The sequence below is a fragment of the Suillus fuscotomentosus genome (genome assembly GCF_016647785.1).
Source record: "Suillus fuscotomentosus strain FC203 chromosome Unknown F5891scaffold_54, whole genome shotgun sequence".
In the NCBI taxonomy this organism is placed as follows: Eukaryota; Fungi; Basidiomycota; class Agaricomycetes; order Boletales; family Suillaceae; genus Suillus; species Suillus fuscotomentosus.
The window spans coordinates 58,544-79,306 of record NW_024539566.1 but is presented as its reverse complement, the minus strand read 5'-3'; the positions used below and the strand labels follow the sequence as shown (position 1 = coordinate 79,306).

The window sequence follows — 20,763 nt, the reverse complement described above, 5'->3', positions numbered from 1 at the left end:
AACACTAGTAGCCCATGGTCCGTATGGCCCAAAATATGTACCATTTGAATTCCACCGCATCGACCATTGACCTGGACAAAATGATGTTGTCTTGGATGAAAATTCAAGCTAAGCCAGCCTGAGAGAGCACGACGGAGACATTAACGCCCGGCAAATTCCGACCATCCATCCGATCTTCGTGGTGCGGAGACAAAGTTGCAGAAATCTACAGACTTACCAAGTTATTTGACTGTTGCCAGAGCTAAGGAGGAGGGGATGATGGCAATCAGGGATCACTCGAAAGTTGAATACACTTCTCGGTGTACCGCCCGTCTCCCCAGACCCAGGTACGTCGCTATTGCCAACGTATTCGTAGATACACATTCTAATCCTGCTTGATCAGCTACAAAGGACAATCACACCAGGTGTTTTTGTGGGCTTCAAATTGATCGTGACATAGTTGAGCTGAGGCAGTAAATGCTGAGCTGAAACACGACGTCAAAAAGCTTGCGTACTGAAGTCCAACATCGCGGAGCTGAGGTGGGAAAATGCGGCTGGGCTGAAGCACGACATTAAAGAGCTGAGTGATAAAATGTCAGAGCTATCTTGACCATTGTCTTTGTGTGTTTTAAGTTTGTTGTCGCATTTTACACTCATCCTTGGGCGTCACAGGATAATGTTGCGATCGATAAGATCCAGGTCCTCTTTGGCATGGGTCGCCATCATCTGGTAACACCCTTGCCCATTGCAGCCAGAATTTTTCCGTCGTCCCATCTGCTCTCCCGGCTACCGCCTGCGGTCTAATACCGACTTCTCTTCGCTCTTTCGATTCCACCATTATATGATTCTCAGTTTTAAACTCGACAGTAACGGCCCCAAGTTCAAAATCGAGTAAACATTCAAATAAACCAACTTCAGTCGACTTCGGCCAAGAACAATCCTTATCTGCTATTCAAACTGTAAATCGTATGCGGGGTCCAGGAAGAAGTTTCATAGCGTTCGAATTCTGACAGTGTTCGGATCATCGGTCTAATTACCTGTAATCGATCAGTGGTCTTCCAATCGATGATGTGTATCCTCATGGAAATACTGGCGTACCTTACAAGTACTTGCAATTCTTATCTCCCGCATCCTTTAATTTGACGGAAGATGATTCTCACGGGAGATAAGTAACGCCGACGCTCAGCGCTCAACCTCTGCCGTCCTGGTTTCAAGCTTGCTGTTTAGAAACTGGACCTGCGTGATGAATAGTCACCCAAATACAATCGCGAAGGTAGGTGAGCAATTAGAGCGTGCACATGCCCTCAGAAAACGCAAATGCTGTCGAGTGCCTTGCTAGATAACTAGATACTAAAGATCAAATACATCATCTGTATGAACTCGATGCCCACTCCAAGTCTAACTAGTAGTGCAGCAGATGTTGCAGTTGAGGCTATTATCCCAGACCAGTCCCCAGCCTGCTCCGCAGCTAGCGGAAGCATCAGGATCTTGGCAATCATATATGCATACACTAGCAAGTGCTGCATTCACCCCGGCGGCGGCAGCAATGATGGTGAGGTAGTATGCGAACTGGATCTTCATGGTGTCTGGCGGCGTATAGTATATGTCAGCGATGACCATCAGTGCCGGGAAATTGCCTACCGTATACTTTGATTGTGTGGTGTACGCAAAGGTGTTGATAGTGGCACATCCAGGAAGAACTAAACTTGAAGGTAATAAAGATGATGTCCAAGTTGCCCGAGTCTTTGAGTCTCAAGAACACTCACTGAGACGGTACGATTGTCTTTCAATTTGGGATACAAGTTCAAGTTTAGAAACTGCCACATTCAAATTATATCAACCGTCTACATAGTTCTGCATAAAGGTAAGCATACGTGGCAGAACCACATCAGGAACAACGAACATACCGCTAACAGCAACTAGACGAAACGTTTATGCGGGGTATTTCAAGTTGGCCCATTTAAGTAGCCAGAATGACAGCAATGGCGTGGAGCTCGGCTACGTCGCATTCAGCTTATATGTCCTCTTGAGTCATGGTGAGCAGCTTATTCAATGTCTGTCATCCACTGACCCTGATCGCATATTTTACAACCCTGGTACCACCTCCTTGTCCGATCCCCACCAAGGACGGAGGCACATGTTTCTTCATCAACTGTCTAGATCTGATCAGAGCCAAAAGTATCGCTGTGTAAGAGCAGGTGTAGAGATCCCTCAGGCATGGCTCCTCACAGCGATTTGTGTTTGTTCGCCACGTGTGAGCTGCGTGGAGAGGAATGGACGTGAAAGATGCAGTTGTACATGACCAGATTCGAGAATGGAATGTTAATTTCAGATCATGCTGGAGGACGTTGACTATGGGTAGCACGATCTTGTCCCATACTGTCAAGAGGACTATTAGATCGTTCTGCGACACTTTAGGGCCCAGGATAGATGTGTGTCGTATTGCCTTGGCGAAGCGATCCTTGAGACTGGTTAGATCTACGAGAACGATAGACGGCAAGAACGTGTGATAAGGGCCTTCTGACGTCGGGACAATTATGGTGCTTATACCCTGTTGCTACCCCATCAGCAGCAGCACTGTCGGTGATCTCTGTGCGGCATTGAGAATGCATTTGCTCAGCTCCAAATGATTGTGCGCCAGCGTCGAATTTGCTGACTGGAGGTCTTCAACTGGAGTCCTGAGTCGAGATGCCAGTGACCACTGCTGGTCACAACCCTGCTCTGCGGGTTCGATTACCTGTCGTAGGTTGTCATGACAGATGGCACATAATGCTGCGTCTACAGGCAGCGATCTGACACTATTAAGGGCAGCAGCAGCTTATCGTGTTGCCAAATGACCGTCAAGAAGGTCGAAACATGGTGTTGTAGGCCTCCAGTGCAGATGTACGACTATGCTGCTCCGCTGCAACGGTCCAATTACATGCATGAATGATGCGTTCTGGGAGCTTGAGTGGGGTATCGCGATGCAAGTCTGAAGTTCTCTATAATGAGCGATCAATCAGCAGGGTCGTGTAGAATCCGGTAACGAGATAAATAGGCCTCCCCCAGTCGTCTGTAGCTGAAATGCTTGTCTGCATATAATGGAGACAGAGTTACCAATGATTGTTGGCAAAGAGTGATGGCCTCCTCGACATCTTCATTCTTCTGGATTTGTATGAAACGAGAGCAGAGCACCGAGATCAAATTGTAAAGATTGATATGGCACTTCCGGACGGTCAAGTCGCCTTAACCGAAGGGATTCGCAATGCAGACCAATGGCTTTGTTAAGATCCTCGCTGCATCAGGGAAAGCCTCTGCCAGGAAATTCACCGAAATATTCAAACTCGAGCTTAAAACGGTTGAATTCCAGGAAATGTAGTATTTTCACAGAAATCATTGTATTTCAGATGAATGTAGTCGATTCTAGTACTAGTCAGATAATAGTTAAATAAGCATGCCTGTCGCTGAACGAGTTTACGAAGAAGGTAGAACAAAGCTCCAGAACGGTACTACTGGTCCATTCACGAGGTGCTACAGGGCCGAATTTTGGAATAAGATGTACACTCCTGCGAATATCAGAAATGTCAATGATGCTTGCCAGACGCTCTCCATTACGAATGAGGCGGGAAATTTTATACAAACCATGGTTTGCTTCAGGCTGCCCGAATGGCGTGAACCATTCCACATATGCAAAGTGGGTAGGCAAAATTCCAGGTGTGCGAAATAAGGCAGCTGTAGCCTGGCTTGTCAGCGTGAAGATGATGCGCACTTGTGCAACACGATACCCTGATATTGATGATCAAATATTAGCATGATGTTACAAGGGATTAGTACAAAAAACACGCACCATCAACACCTGTCGTCCCACCACCATCTTCGTTAACTAAAACCGTGTCGAAGCGCGCAGGAACTATCTGCCTTCTTTTGTCCTTTCGTGGTGGCTGACAGTGCACTGAATCCACGGTAACGGTTGAATCACGATGTCCGTGAGCATTGATTGCGTGGAACTTGACCCTATGGAATGCGGCAACAGTCTGGAAGGGAAGGATGACATGGGAAGCTTCTTGTTCAAGTTGCGCTGGAGAAAGGCCAGGTTGATTTGTGCGAATGACATAACGAGCTAATGCTTCGGTGAAAAAAGTGGCGCCATAGTCGCGAACTACACTATCCAATGGAACACGTCTAAGAGCTAGTTCGGCAACTCGATATTTTCGATATTTTTCAATATTTGCTTTGGCATGTTTGCGAAAATGTTCACCGGCATCGTTCCGAGATGTCGGAGCTCGAACCTTGCTTCTCTCCTACTGTACATATTATCAATGGATGTATACCCTCATCTAACCCTAGAGCGGCGTAAGAGGCTTTTTGCTGGTGCGGTCGCGATCACTGCGATCTGTGCACAGTACACTACTCTTCTCATGGCCCAACCTGAAGTCAATGCTCCCCCTAAGTCCAAGGCGATTCGGAGCTTGAATTTGAGCTTATCAACAAGATCAGTGATAATGAGGGTAGGGTATATACCTTGATGGATCCCCAACCACTGGGGTTCGCGATGGAGCGCCAACGCCTAGCAGCGCTCATGACGAATCCTCGGCCAGAGGTCCGGGAACGACTCCTCAAATGCATGGTACTCGTAATCAGCATCGTTGTTGCTTCTACGCACGGCATCCTACAATCAATATATCCCAAAGATCCCGAGCCCTATCACACTTCAGCGCTAACTGGGCAAGACTGGGTGATCGAGTTGCTCACTGGTCACCCAGAGCGCATCAGGTGTGAGCTTGGCATGCGCGCCAATGCATTTGTGGAGCTTATCTCCGAGCTTCGCACCATGGGCCATTCAGACTCCAAGTTTGTGTCCCTCGAGGAACAACTTGCGATTTTTCTTTACACCTCTGTGACTGGCCTATCAATCAGGCATGTTGCGGAGAGATTTCAACGCTCGAACGAAACGATTTCACGGTGAGTTTATTTTATTTTATTTCAAGTGACAGTATCTAATAGTATGTAGTTATTTCCGCAAGATGCTTATCATCTTCACGTCGGACCCGTTCTATTCAAGATACGTGCGCTTTCCAGATGGTTCGGTCCCCCGCAAAATTCGGAAGAACCCCAAATGGTGGCCCTTTTTCAAGGACGCTATTGGGGCGATCGACGGCAGTCACATCCACGTCACGCCTAAGGCCATCGAACGTCCGGTGTATCGTAATCGCAAGGGCTTCGTGTCGCAGAACTGCCTTTTCGCATGCGATTTCGAGCTCAACTTCACATACGCACTTACAGGCTGGGAAGGGTCGGCCACTGATGCTCGCGTCTACGAGGACGCCTGCTCTTACGACTTTCGCACTCCCGCTGGCAAATATTTTCTTGCCGACGCAGGATATCCTCTACGTCCTGGGTTGCTGGTACCCTACCGAAGCGTGCGTTATCATCTTGCCGAATGGGGTCGCGCCAATATACGGTAAGTTCATTCTCGATTGATTTTCAATGTGCTAAGTACTAAGTTTACAGGCCTTCTAACAAGGAGGAATTATTTAATCTACGTCACGCGTCAGCACGAAACGTCATTGAGCGCATCTTTGGCGTTCTCAAGCAACGTTTTCGCATACTGCTCTTACCACCGGCCTACGCTATGGAGATTCAAGCGCAGATTCCAGCCGCGCTTTGCGCCCTACACAACTACATTCGTCTTCGTGACCCTAGCGAGGGTCATCCTCCTGCTGATGACGAAGATGAAGATGTTGAGGATGGTGGTGGTCTTGGCGCTGACGTGGCCGCGGAGGATGACGCAGCAGCTATTGAGGAGGATAACGAGGAGGAATTTCGTCAAGGAGCTGCGATGCGTGATCGCATTGCAGCAGCGATGTGGACGCAGTATCAGCGCGTCATACAGGAACGGGGTTTAGACGCACTTGATATCATGGACGATGACGAGGATGCTGCTGCTGATGCCGCTGATGATACTGATAGTGATGTGTAGGCTTACTTTGTACTTACTACTGTGCTCCATACTGAACAATGAACAATGAAGTGAGAACGCGCTTGTTATTGACACACAAGAGTTATTCTATTCAGTTCACAGGTGGTAGGTAGTACAACATATAGCAACACAACACAAGAAGTAGCGAGCGAACACACACAGCATGATGAGATTTAAAACATTGAAAACGAATATTGTCCTGCTGGCAGGCGGCTCAGCCCGTCATTTCAGCATCAACACGCGGCGCTGGACCGGCATCACCTGCATCAACTGCCTCGCCGATCAGCTTCCCCACGAATGCACGCCTCCTACTCTTCTCCTGAAGATTCACGTAGAACTTGAGGTAATGTTCATTGCCCTTTGAACCAATGAACATGATGAGAGCAGCCTGCTGGTCCGGCGGTATGTCAGAGTCCTCGCCTTCCAGGATTTTGACGGCTCGCATGACCAGGTCCTCACTACCTTGTGCACCATCAGGCCCTCCTCTGACAAACCATTCAAAGACGTCGGTGAGCCGGTTGATGGTGCCTTGCATCCCCACCACAGCAGCTGCCGGCGTGATCTTTGCAGCCTTGGCGGCACTGCTGATCTTGGTGACACGGCTGTTCTGGGACACCACCGGAGTCCGTGGTTTCTTGGATGGGGGGGCTGACACCAGCGTGGTGGAAGGAGGTCGCATGGACGATGACAAGTGCGTGGAGCCAATTGACTCCATGTCCCCCATCACATCCGAATATGGGCGCTTGCTGGCGTTAGAGCCAGCAGCGGTAGACGCAGCGGTAGACGCAGCGGTAGACGCAGCGGTAGACGCAGCGGTAGTAGAGATGGCGGTGGAACGTGCAGGAGTGGAGCTAGTGATGGACGTAGAGGTGGCGGCAGTGCTTAATGGGCCTGCAGAAGCGGGAACAGCAGCAGCGCTTGGAGCAGCAGGAACAGCAGCAGCGCTTGGAGCAGCAGGAACAGCAGCAGTGCTTGATGGGCCAGCAGCATCCGCAAGATCGTTATCAGCATTGGTGGTGGAGGGAGCAGCGCCACCTGGACGGAAGACGTGCCGCCCTCTAGCGCCGCCCAATGGGATGATGGTCTGCATTTTTTCATAATGCTCCCATCCCCTGTTGCGGAAAGGACGCATGAGGTTATTTGCCTGACAAAAGTCAGCGCTCAAATCAATATGACGAAGAGGGGACATACCTTGACATACGATGTCCATACAGCCGCAGCCGCAGTTCCTTCAATCCCAGCTCCAGTCTCATTGTCCCAGTGGACCCCTGTCTGGTTGCGGTACTTCTCGATAGCATGAAATATGTTTTTAAGCTAGATGAGACTCGTCAGCTTAGATCAGATGAGATCAAATAGGGCTTACTGATGTCCACTTGTTTCGAGTTGATTTCGCTGTCTTCAGTGGACCTGCGCGAGTGGATTGAAGCGCCTCATGATTGTTGATGAACTCTGCAGCAGAGCCAAGAACCTGCTGCTTGAAGTTGCCTGCCCCTTCAGCCTCTGAGCGATGATCATAGAGATAGTCTACAAGGGTAACAGTCTCGACATCATTCCACTGCGCTGGTGGGGCCTTGGAGTGAGGGGGAGCATTGACTTCAGGTTGGGCCATGAGAAGAGTAGTGTACTGTGCACAGATCGCAGTGATCGCGACCGCACCAGCAAAAAGCCTCTTACGCCGCTCTAGGGTTAGATGAGGGTATACATCCATTGATAATATGTACAGTAGGAGAGAAGCAAGGTTCGAGCTCCGACATCTCGGAACGATGCCGGTGAACATTTTCGCAAACATGCCAAAGCAAATATTGAAAAATATCGAAAATATCGAGTTGCCGAACTAGCTCTAATAGTTGGGTGTTTCGTCATCTTGATCGAGCGACGATAGTCCATGTCGGGCGGTAACCTGTCTTGTGGAGGAGGATCGCCAGCAAGGCGCCATTGGACGAAATTATTGTGCCATAACATCTTCTCGCGTCTTTCAAGCCAGAGTGTCATTTGCGTATATTCGTCTTTATGGTTAGTAGCTCTGTAAGCATCCTTTGCGAGATCAAATCTTCTTCATCATAGTTGCCAAAGTAGTCCCCTGTAAATTCAGTTAATGCTGGTGGTTCAAAGTCGCTGTGATCGTCATCTGTATCCATATAAAAACTAGAATGATGTTGAAATAGAGCTGCACATGGCGGATTTTTCATAGTGGCAAGATGATGAGAATGGTCAGCGAGCTCGAAGTTCTTAGCGCAGCCTGGGCAAGTGATCATTCTGGTGGTAAAAAAACAAGGGCCGTAACAAAGACAACCTACAGCCACAAACAAAGCTTCAAGCAAAGTTCAGCGGACTACGAACTTTGTCAACCCTGCCCCAGCGCAACCCTGCAACCCTGCCCATGCAAAGTTCAGCGGACTATGAACTTTTTTCTTTAACACTGCCCACCAACTTGACCACTACATTCTTTTTACCCTCAGCGTCCTGTATCATTCAATTTTGTAGCAGTACACTCTTTGAAAAGAGAAAACACTCATTCACCTTTTAAAATGCCTCCCCATCCATCTGAGATAGCTGCTCAGAAGCGGAATGCTAAAAAGAAAGAGAAAGTAGTGGCGAGACAAGTGTCTTCTGGCGCTGAGGTCGTAACCCCAGACATAGCTGATGACATCGCAGATAGCAGTGAGTACAGAGGCTTGTCATAATCAGACCCAAAAAAACTCACATTCTCGCAAAGAGCTGCAATGGTCTTCAAAGAAAAAAGCACTGGAGCGCAAAGGTGAGCGCCTAAACCCATATTGTGCAAAAAAAATTATGCTACATACCTATGTCAGTCTGGAATGATACAACCAGCAATAATCGCAAGCGTGCACCAACGGTGACTGAGCTTCTGTCTGCGCCTGCAACAAAGTCAGTAAGGAAGACACTGAAAGCAGTCGAAAAGACACAGAAAGCAGTTGAAGGTGGTGGTCGTGAGAGAAGCAGTATGTGTGGCCTCTTTAAAACCGAGTTGAAGTGATACTCAACTTAAAATAGGTGTAGCTTCCACTCTCACGAGTCACAATGGTGTGTCAGTTGACACTGACGACTCTGCGAGTGAATATGGTATCAGCGACTCTGAATCCAATAAGTCAGATGTCAATTAGTGTCATGTTTCATTGTCGATATTGATGTCACTGCCCAGGGTAAAGTCCTTGGTGATCAACCTTTCTGCGACGAGGCCATGATCGATACGCTACATCAGTCATTGTTCGACGGCGAGAACTCGATCGGAGTTCAATCACATGAAGATTTTGTGTCGGTCTTAGATGGCAATGATGAGCCGGAGCTCCCCATAGCTATGGTTGCCTTGATTGCAACTGTTGTACGTTTTTTATTTGTATTTTCTAGATGAATACTTACTAAATGTGACGGTTGTTGCAGATCTATGCCATACTGATGGACTGGAGGAGCGGCAATCCACCGTCGAGCTCTCAAGTCAAATCATTCAATGCTACTGTCTACATTAGCATTTACAAAGCCCATGAAGCAACCCTCACTCGGATCTTTGAAGGCGGTAAAAAGAAGTATCATGCGCTGATGGCACGGCTTTACAAGGCTGTCTGGTGCATTTCATCATCCTCTGATTGAATGCCTGCCATTAACATACTATGTTAGTGTGTCGGACAATGTGTTGCTGCCATCTGGTGCGCTGAGCAACTTCGACTACCTCAATCTCAGTGCAATGTCCGAGGATTGAACTAAGGTTGTTGTGCCATGTGCACCCGCGGATACCCATGTATTACTGATCTCACTTTGTACATTTTGATAGTCGTTCGTACATACTGACAGGCCATTCTGATCCAATATAATGTTGATTTTCGTGTATTTTGACAATGACCAACGAGTGAATTCGAACTAATTCATTAGTATTCAGAAGAAATCATTTGGAATTCGAACTAATTCGTTGAAACTATGACCGGACTTAAATAAAACAGTAAAACATGATTTCGCTGAAAATCAAAGGAAAACCAGGGATTTACTGGAAATTACCTCAATTTCAGGGGGAAGGCTTTCCCTGATGTGACATGCGATTTGTTTTGAACGTGAAGGCAAGGTGGTTGTTAAGCGTGGCATCACAAAGTGAATTCCCAGGTGGGCACACCGTCAGTGCCTCGCGACAGAGGCTGATAGCTGGGGTGATGTCATCAATACCCCCGGGCCCGCGTTTGTTGGAGCAGGCGACAAGGATGCCCAGGTTCACCAATGAGAAATCACGATATTCGTGTCCAACAGGGCGTAGGCACAGGACTTATTCGTGTAATGAGATGGCCTCATCGAGGTCATTATTCTGCCTTGGTGTCTGAAGCGGGACAAGAGTGATAAGGCCAAGTTGTTGAAGTAGGTATCACGGTGAGTGTGTCTCTCGGGCATAGAGATGGCCATGATGGCTGATTTCCAGCGTCTCCGGGAGTCGACATTGATATATATGTAGATGCCAGCGGGAATGCGCTAGGAAGGGACTCGCATATTGGAAGGTCGAGGGTTCAGGTCATTCTACACGTATATCTCCATATTCAAGTTGTCGAGGGGTGTTCGGCACGATGTAGGTGCTGGTATGATTGGACTAAGCACTGGGAATGGAGGTCACCGACTACGATTAGTCGAAGAATCTGTGCTAAAATGGACAATGCGGCGTCATGATCACATCACTGAAACCCACCAAGCATGATGTGGCCATATTTACCTTATAAGGTCGGGCAAATATGATTCACCAATATATGTCTATGCGGTGGCTTGTGAAACACGTATTAGATGCCTGATCTGTGATCTCTTTTGTCCTTTGCTTGCTCTTTGGTGAACCCCATATAAGCCATTATAAACTCTCTAGCTAGTGTTCGTAATTCTACACTCCACCCTCCCAACCCCAAATCGTATTACTGATCCATAGTCACTTCTTTATTTCCGCTTGCTTTCAATACACCAATAGGAACCCAGATCGGGTTCCAAGCTAATGTTCTGATGTCTACAATTTTCCATCAGAATTGCGCGATAAAGCAGCATTTTATATAGCAATCCATCGTGACCGTAGTCAGACAATAACTTTGGGTACACTGAGATCACGCACTATGAATGTTATAGCTTACCTAGATCAATAAAAATCAAACAACAAGTATATCTAACCGCCATAAGCCCATATATTTGCTGGTGTGGTGAGGGTAAGCAGTACCGGGACTTTCAAGCTTCAAGTCACGCGTGCGATGCCATTCAAGTGCGTCCCATATGGATCTGCCAGTATGAAAGGAACGATTCATCTAGGAGTCACAATGGAATACAACGTCTACACTACAATCAGCTTAAGTTGCGAGTAAGTCGACCCTAAAATTTAAAGTCTGGTCCCTCATCTTCAGATTCCCTGTTATCCTCTGAGCTACAGCCTTCGGCATCAGTGAACCCGTGAGGAAAGTAGATAGCAATAAATAACAATATATAGTACATAATCGCAAGAACTAGCATAATTTTGCTATCAACAATTACATTGTTATGTTTGGCCTTATAGAGGAAAGACGCGTTGCTGATTATCATTATCGTATAAAATTTTATGAAATGCCATAACGAAAGGGAGGTTCACAACTCTGAAGCATCAACTAATTGACCCAACAATATAAAGCTTTGCAAAGCTTTATCTAACATAAAATTTATATGGTATCTGTCAGAATGATACTACCTGGAGTAAGTTTAACAGAACTACCTAAAACACCAGATTTTTGCCACTCATTGTTTCTTAGCACTCATTTTATGAAAAAATTCAATAAAAATCAATTTTATTTATATTTAAATACGTATGTAATTACATGGTACATAATAAAAAAGAAAGATGTGGAGAGGGAATGGTGACAAGGAAGAGCCAGGATGGGACCATGAGGGAGGGCCAGCAAGGAACCACGAGGAAAGGCCAGGGAGGGACCACCACGAAGGGCCAGGGAGGAACCGCGAGGAAAGGCCAGGGAGGAACCACCACAAAGGGCCAGGGAACCACGAGGAAATCCAAAAGGCCAGGAAGGGACCACCCATGAAGGGCCAGGGAGGGATCACCACAAAGGACAAGGGAGGAATCACAAGGTGATTCACCGCGCTCGAGAGGGTGGTGGTAGTAGCAGTGAAACGAAGTTGAAAGGAACTTGCGCGAAATTTTCTGTCCTTGCACAAACAATGAACAAATAATGACAAATCAATTTCAACCACTTGCGCTGCTCACATGATTTGGGGTTAGTCACCTGCATGACCTTGTAATTCACGCAATATTTGAATCAATCTATATAGTTTTGTAAGTCAAATAAAAATAAGGTAATATGATGTTGCTCAACAAACGGTACCTAATTACACTATCATACCTCGCTGGTTGAAACTCTCATAAGAATATAAATTAGGTTACAAGTGCTAACGGTGAGTCGGTACGACGAAGCAGGGTGACTCTATGAATGATGCTTTGTAGTGGATGTGATGCTTCTGCTACAAGGCACTGGCGCTACCTCTAAGACTCTACCAGGACCTCTGACACCTCTAATGCCCCTGACACCTGCAACACCTCCTGCCTATGCACTCCTTGCTCAGCTCCTATGCAACCCCTACTGACACATATACCCCCCCAACAAATGCGACACTCCTGGGTCGCGTCTCTGAACGGCGTGTCTAACGCAACCGCTTCTAGAGGAAACGAAGGTTGGTCTTGAAGAGTGTACACCATCCTCGCATCTTCGCTCGTCTCTCCTTCCAACGTCTCGATGCTCACCCCTCCCTCCGTCGTTTCGCCACTCGTTTCTGCTGTTCTGCTGTCCTCTATTTCCTTCTGCAGCTCAGCTAATGCTGTTCCGGACCGAGGTATGAAACGGCGCAGGCGTCTGGCATGGTACCAGCCTGGCATTGGAAACCCTTCGAGGGTGGACAGCACATATGAATTGCTGCGGTGCGAGACGATGCGTCGTGGTGCAGACCACTGAGGCACGAGTTTTCATGAGGATTTGAAGGTACTATCTAACTCATTAGCATAGACTTGAACTAACTGTCCTGGAGCAAACACGACTTCACCTGTTCCAGATAATAAGACCTTTCAATTGAACTTGAGCTTGCATTTGATGGCGTGGATCGTGGTGTGGAACTGTGAGTCCAAACGTTGTTGCTCCACGTAGGCTGAGTGAACGTCGACGTCACTTTGTGACGGTGCCGAAGCTGTGACTTGCGATGGTGTGATGGTTGTGTTGATAACCAACCCCAACAACAGCTCTTTCGGCGAGTACTGGAATGCGGGAATGGTGCGTTCGTTGAGGTGTTGGATGGCTGCTTCAAAGTGATCTGGCCAGCTAGCTGGAATTTCATCCAGGGTTGCTCCTGCGCTGGACTCGTCTTCTCCCAACTCTGGTGCGCAGGCTCGACGCAATCTCCCCAACAACTTGCTATTCGTGCCTTCCACTAACCCGTTGATCCATGGAGCATAGGCTGCTGTCACATGGTGTTGAGTGCCGTGTGCTGCGCACCATCCGGCGACATCGTGGTTGTCGAAATGGCGACCTCCATCCGTCATGAACGATTCTGGGGCTCGGAAGTCATGACATATTTTAGTTAGACAATCGATAGTGGACTTAGCGGTTCCCTTTTTCTTGAACTTAAATCCCCAAGTGTACTGAGAGAATGTGTCAATAAAAAGAGCTATTTCAGAAAAACCGCCTTTGCCCGCAGGCATGCTCAAGTAATCAGCAACAATGAGTTCAAACGGGTGACGGCGTACTATTGGGTCTAACAGTGAATGCAGGTGCGTGGGTCCGAAGTTCTTGCATTTCGCGCAGTCCATGATGGCGAGGGTGATGGAACGGTTGAGGCGAGGGCTATGGATATGGTCCATGAGTTGAAGTTTGACCAGGTCTCGTCCCCAATGCCCTCTCATCGAGTGCTCCTGTCTGGCCAGTTCAGTTGCCTCTTCTTGCGACATGCATTCTAGCCGGCTGTGTGTTCTGGTGGTGGCCTTGCTGTTGATGTACCATAGTTTCCCTTCGTCTATGAAGTAGGACTGGGCATTGATGCGTGCACGTCGTTTGTCCTTTATCGATTTACCGTGGTCGAGGTTCCAGAGGGCATCTAAGGCTTCGAGGGATAACGGTTCGTTCTTGAAGCGGGTCCGTAGGTTGGCGAGGTCGGAAGAAAGAGTCTGGGGGGAGATATTGTCAGTTTTGAGGCCGAATAGGTCATGAATGATACCTCTCGAAGACTCCCAGTCTTCGTTGACGGTCCAATTGCCACCGTCGTCAGTTGTTGCATCCAATGTTACAAACTGTCTGCTTAAACCATCAGCTGCCGTGTTAGTTACTCCCGCCCTGTGTCTAACGTCGACGATATGGTATGCAAGGATGCCGTCGCGCCATCGTGCGTGTGCAATGTTGAGTTTGGAGCTGAGTAAGGCGTCCCATAAGGCCTGACAATCGGTCTCAATTTCTATTGGAGATCCCCAAATGACGTCTGAAAATCTGTCAAGGCCGAATTTCAGTGCGGCAAATTCTAGCAAGAATGGTTTGTACTTCTCTTCTGTTTTGGAGGTCCGTTTTGACGCGTACGCGATGGGGTGAGCTGCTGTTGTTGTCTTGCCTGAGGGTAGGACCGTTGTGAACCGTTGTGTGAGGACTGCGCCAAATCCGTCTTTACAGCCGTCTGTTGTTACTATGAACGGGGTACCATCAAAGCGTGGTCCTTGCAGGACTGGTTCAGACATCAGTGCTTTCTTGAGTTGCAGGAAGGTATCCATGTGGTTATGTTTCCAGTAGTCGGTTAAGAACGTTTTCCGGAGGTGTTCTCGATACTTACGTTTACCTACCTGTTGTCCTCTGGCTGGTACGCCCAATCTGCGTACGAGATCGGTGAGTGGTGCGGCTATTTTGGCGTAATTCTTGACGAGTGGCCGGAAGTAGCCTGTCAGGCCTAAGAACTGCATGAGGTTATGTAGTGTTCGGGGAGGTGTCCAATCCACTACGGCTGAGAGTTTAGTGAGGTCAGGTCGAACACCATCTTTTCCTACTCGTGCGCCCGCGAACACTACTTCCGACATGAACAGCTGGGTTTTCTGTGGAGAGAGCGAGAGTCGTTTTTCTCTGACACAATTAAAGAACTTACCCAATCTTTCCAATTTCTCATCAAAGTCGTCTCCTGCCATACCGTTGTCGTCCACGTAGGGCTCGTATAATAGACCAATTTGATCTCTTAGGGCCGTAGCTGCCATATCACTAAAGGTAGTTGGCGCTCCCGTTAGGCCAAATGGCATTCTGCAATAGCAGTCGTATCCACGTCCTTCTGTGTAAAATGCCAGATAGGGCTGAGTGTCTTCATCCACTGGTATGGCGTAGAACCCGGCTGCAAAGTCGATGATGCTGATCCATCGGTGTCCCGAAAGTCGTTGCTGTTTGGCCTGTATGTCGCCCTGGGGTACCGGTGGGATTTGGCTGGCTTTGTTGATCTCTGCGAAATTCTGATAAATACGCCACTTAGGGCCGGTCGGAACGGCGTTAACCGTGGGCGTTATGGGTGGCCGTGGTGGTAAGTCATCTCTCGTTGGGAATCCATGCTGTGCACATTGGTCGTTGACCCTGTGCCAGAGTTCTTCGATAGGGACGCTGTCTGCACTGTGAGCCTTTTGTGCTAACACAGTGGGTGCTGACACCTTGACATCTTCAGGAGGGATTCGTCGAATGATGCCTGCGGACTCCATCTCATTGAGCCTTGCATACAGGTATTCGCGTTGAGGCGGGGTTAGCGGCCGTTGGTTGACTTTTGTTGAGAACGCGGTATCTGGTGGAAACATGAGTTTGAAGGACTTGAAATCGACTGGGAATACTTCCTTAACTGTGAGTGCAAATGCGTCTGCGTTCTTCGCTATGAATTCACGAACTTTCCCTCGTTGTTCCTCCGTTAAATCCTCGCCTATCTTCACCAACTTCAATATCTCCTTCACTCGTATCAGGTTGAACGGGTCGGTGTGCCTCGTATATATCCCGCAACTATTCTCATTAGGGATTGGGAAGTCCGGTACTTCTCCAATGTTGTCGCCCGCTGTTGCTGATTCGGTGAACCGAACTGGCGTGCATGGGGACTCGGGGTAGTCGCTCGTTGTGGATGCGAATTCTAAGGCTGGCCTGTGGTCTGCCATAACGACGTGTGCTCCCGCCTGAGAGAGTTTGGTTGCAAGGTCTGTGATGGTCGTGTGACTTGAGTCGTTGGTGTAGGAGAAGATGTGGTGTTCCCTGGCATGAACTGCCGGTTGTGGGAGACTTGGGTGCTGGGCGTCTGGTGGGATGGTAACTACCATAACGTGGGTGTCAGTAGGTTGGGAGGGAAATGGGTCCTGTTCGAGTTCATTCGAAACTGTGGCTTTGTAACTAACCAGTCGTTTTGAACGAGCCGCGGGTGTTCCGAAGAGGTTCGTGATGATGGTAGGTTCATGTTTGAGAGGGTTGGTGCTAGGGATAGTGATGGTGTCATTGGAGTAGTCATGTATTGCCTGTAGTTGGCTCAATAACGGTTTGCCTATGAGAACTTTCCATGAGCCCCCACTTGGAAAAACTTCGAACATTGTTGTAGTTGCCGCATCACGCCACTTGATTTTCCCGTTCCAGACGCCTGCGGAAGGTACTAGGGAGCCGTCTGCCATGCAAAGTATACGCTTGGAAGGAGATAGGTTACCCATCCGCTTCGACGCTCTGTGATATGCTTCAGCGTCGATTGCATTGATCATGGCCCCGTCGTCAACGTGTGCGTGAAAGTTGGACGAATCACCACCTTCTCCATACAGATTTATTTGCGTTATGAACGGTTGGCCTTCTGCCTGCACCATTCTCGACTCGACCGAATACAAGTCAATGGGTTCAATTGCATCAGAAGGCATGACATGTACGACGGAATCAGAGGTGGGGTTCGTGGAGAGTGAAACTACATCATCGAGAGATTGGACTAAATCATTGGGAGCGGAGTCAGCGACATAACTAGGTGGTTCTAACAAAATGAAAGTATCAGACAGTGTGAAATCTAACGAAAGGGGAGATGGGGAAGAAGAAGGAAACTTAATAGACAATAGTTCTTGGTTCTCTCCGAAGACAGGATTGCTCGTGCTGCTGTCGCCCTCTGCAGACGGTGCAGGTGAGGATACTGTGGAGACGACTTCCGAGTCTAGTGGCGAAGAATCTACAGTTGACATGCATGAAATGAACCCTGAGGAGATATCGGGTGAATAGATTTGCTGGTGTTCTTTGAGGTGGGCTGAGGTGGGCAAGACTGGTATCATTACGTTGACGACTTCCTCGGTTGGGACTACAGTGTTGCCCTTCATTGCTGTAGTCCCATCCCATTTCCCTGGAACTCATACTGCTGCTCTGCGTATATGTTCAGGTACGTGGCATAGGGACCCATTTGGTCGTAGTAAGTAGTCGGCGCTGTGGCTACATACTGGATTGCAGCAGATGGAGTCATCATGGCGCTTTGCGACCACATGGTACGTCCCACCATGCTTGATATGATCTCTCTCCACTTCGTCCCCTGTGGTACTGTTGGAGGGTTGGTGCAGCTACTGGCTTGATGGGACGGCATGGTCACCATTCCACAGGTGAAGCACTCGCGCGATCCCAGCATCGCTGATCCTGGTTTCAACGGGTAAGGTCTTCCCATGTTGGGCATGGCGTCCGCGCCGTTCTTGTCGTGCCAGTCTTTGATCTGCTGGTTGTAGGCAGCACGACCTGCTTCTGTATCTGGGTGATGGGTGAGATTGGAAAATTGGGTTGCTAGGCGAATGCGATCTGTGGTGCTTGCACGAGAAGGGGTTTGGGGAGGCTGCTGGTAGCGGTAGAACAGGTTGGTGCTGGGCACGGTGCCTGCTCCAGCAAACGGGTTTGGTCCAGGTGTGACCGGTGGCTGCTGGTAGCTGGGTGCTGTTGGTTGCAGCTGGAACGTTGGGATCTGGTACTGTTGTACTGGAATGAAGTTTGCGTTGGACTGTCCAACGGTTTGCTGAGTTGGCTGGCCTTGTGCTTGTGCTGCTAGGGCGGGTGCCATGCTGCCTACTTGTCTTGGGTAAGGTCTGTACGTTGGGGGATTGGTTGTGTACGGTCTCGCTTGCGGATTCTGCTGCTGGGACTGCAGTTTGGCTTTCAACTGGGCGATGTCGTCTCTCATGGTGCGTTCCTCGGTTGCTTGTAGTCTCGCTCTGTTGAGGAGGTTAATAGAGACGCTGTCAACGCCTGCGAGGAACGCGGCCCAGCTCGTGTATGAGTCCGTGAGTTGGTCACGCAAGATATCGGGCACTCCGTTGAGCACCACGTCCAAGTACTGGCAATTGCTATCCCCAAAACTCTGCGCCAACCTCTGCACCTGCCTTGCCCATCTCACATGGCCCCATTCCTGTCCTTTCTCGTCATCTAGCATGGACCCAATGTCCTCTTCCTTCAAGACAATGGCCTTGAGCTGTTCTTTCTTCTGTCCCGCTGTTAATTGCAATGGTAAGTTGGGTGGCCAATGGGTGATGAATGCTGCCTCTAAATCGGCCCATGTTGCAGTCTGGGCAGTTGTCAATGTGGCGAACCAAGTCTCGGCCAAGCTTCCTGGGGCGCATTGCCGACGGAACCTGTCGACTTTTTGCACGTCGGTCCATGTTGCAGGTAGGTTGAGGTCGAGCTGTCGTAACCATTCGTTAGGCTCTTCTCCTCCTGCGTAATCGCCTCGGAGTAACGGTAAGACTGGTGGTGAGATAATCGATGACATGGTTATAACTGGATGAACTTGCGTGGGGGGTTGTGCTTTTGACGACTGTTGGTTGGCCTGATGCTTTTGTCGAATGTGATGAAGGTTGGGTGCGAATCCGGCTGGTGGTTGTGGTGGGGGAGAGGCAATATGTACCTTTACTGAGGAGTCGGAGGCTCGTCTGCGGGGGCTTAACGAGAATGCTGGCTGTTCAAACGAGATGTTGCGAAGCTTCGCAATGTCCTCGATCTTGAGGGCCGTGATGACTGCGTGCGGTGCGAATATCTAAAAGGAGTATATGAGAGAGGCTGCGAACATTAAGATCTATCAAAAGAAAAAGGAAAATGAGTAGACGAGAGAGGCTGAGAATTCTAAGGTGTGCTGAAAACGAGTAAACGAGAGAGGCTGGGCAATTTGTAGTATGGTAAAAGAAAAGTAAACTAGAAGGTTGGATAGTTTATAGTACATTGGAAAGAAGTAGACGAGAAAAGTTAGAAGGTACTTCTAGAACAGGAATGGAACTGGGATGTACGGATCACGACGAATGCAGAGAGAAGAGAAGACCAAGAAAAAAAAAAAGAACCAAGGAATCTGGGTGAGAAAACAAAGTCCGTCGGGCTGGCTTGTTCGCGCAAGGTAGGCCGTGGAGATGCTCGCTCTAGTCACCAGGTGAGTCGGTACGATGAAGCAGGGTGACTCTATGAATGATGCTTTGTAGTGGATGTGATGCTTCTGCTACAAGGCACTGGCGCTACCTCTAAGACTCTACCAGGACCTCTGACACCTCTAATGCCCCTGACACCTGCAACACCTCCTGCCTATGCACTCCTTGCTCAGCTCCTATGCAACCCCTACTGACACAACGGTTCTTTCCACAATAAAGTCTTATATCACTTGGTAGTTTAAAATATAAATGAAGGAATATGGTATGAGTCAACAAATATAACTTAACCATGCTATTGCATATTTATTGCTGCAACGGCGCGATGTTGTAATCTTGTTGCGAACTCCTCATGGTAAAATGAATTTTCAGAGATTCATGGCTATGTACCGATAACTAATATTTATTGCTGTATACATAGGTATATTCAGCCGTAGCATAATGATATCATCTTATACTTCCCACGGCTACAAAATCAAGGACTCATGCATTCACTGATGTCATCATCTCGAGCATCGGATTCAATGTCTTCTTCCTCATCAGGTTCAGCGTCATCTTCATCAGATTCAACGTCGTCTTCACCATCAGTTTCATCACCTAAAGCTTGATTCTGGCAATTGCCAACATTGGAGTCGAGTATCTGCCCACCAGCATTGCTTGTAGATGGTTCCAAATCGCCCTCAGCTAGAAGTTCATCGTCATCGTCTCCTACAAAATTCTCATCCTCAGTCGCATTTGGCAAAATATACTGAATTTGATGACCGACGCCAATGTGTGCAAAGCGAGCAAACATATCCCGATCAGCGAAACTGTTTGCGCAATCAATCATCAAGAGTCTTCAACCATGTCCACTGACTCACATGTTAACATAGAATGCGGTCCAGTCATCTACTTCTCCAAATGGCCGTGCAACTGTGGGGCCATGCCTCAGGAGATCATTCGTACGACCATCAGCAAAGGCTGGTATGAGATGGCAAGCTCGGAGGACAAGAGAAGGGTCGAGGAAACCGAATGCAGCAGGGGAATCTGGTATAAATCCGACTTTTGGGAGTCGGCCTTCCTTGAAGCCCCAGTGGTAGCGTGGAACCACACTGAACCACCGGACCCACAAGAATTCCATCGATTGAGGAGAGCGATTACGAGCATCCGCACCAACATGGAGTATCTGTATAACATAAGCACCCAAAACTTGTGCATACCAAAACGGATGAGCGCCTGCGCCTTGTTCCCTTGACAGTGTCATTACAGACTGACCATGCCCTGGTTTCAGGGTGTCTTGGTCACGGCGAATGTCGTATGTTGTGTAATTGATTTGCAAGTGCTTAGCTTGGCAGACTCAATTGAGATTGTCGATGAAGAGTAGGCTGTTGCGTTTGGTGTCACTGAAATTTCGCTCATCGCCGTCATAATCCAAGCCTAGCAGTCGTGAGAGAATATG

General features: G+C 48.4%; 3 protein-coding genes across 3 annotated transcripts; 1 reads left to right on the top strand and 2 right to left on the bottom strand.

The window, feature by feature from the left end:
- Positions 1–3,391: 3,391 nt before the first annotated feature.
- On the bottom strand, positions 3,392–3,860 carry F5891DRAFT_958533 (uncharacterized protein; the record flags this gene model as incomplete). The annotated part of the gene is made up of 2 exons (XM_041375572.1): positions 3,392–3,744; positions 3,800–3,860. Coding segments are annotated over 2 exons (414 nt in total), but the record flags the coding sequence as incomplete, so codon positions are not given.
- Positions 3,861–8,364: 4,504 nt separating this feature from the next.
- On the top strand, positions 8,365–9,656 carry F5891DRAFT_1175111 (uncharacterized protein; the record flags this gene model as incomplete). Its single annotated transcript, XM_041365696.1, has 7 exons — positions 8,365–8,599; positions 8,655–8,696; positions 8,752–8,901; positions 8,954–9,054; positions 9,102–9,281; positions 9,341–9,522; positions 9,575–9,656. Exons 1-7 carry the CDS (start codon positions 8,467–8,469, stop codon positions 9,654–9,656), a joined length of 870 nt encoding a protein of 289 aa, XP_041222105.1. The 5' UTR covers positions 8,365–8,466.
- A 300-nt stretch (positions 9,657–9,956) lies between these two features.
- Positions 9,957–10,196, bottom strand: F5891DRAFT_958503 (uncharacterized protein; the record flags this gene model as incomplete). The annotated part of the gene is made up of 1 exon (XM_041375570.1): positions 9,957–10,196. A coding segment is annotated over one exon (240 nt), but the record flags the coding sequence as incomplete, so codon positions are not given.
- Positions 10,197–20,763: the final 10,567 nt, after the last annotated feature.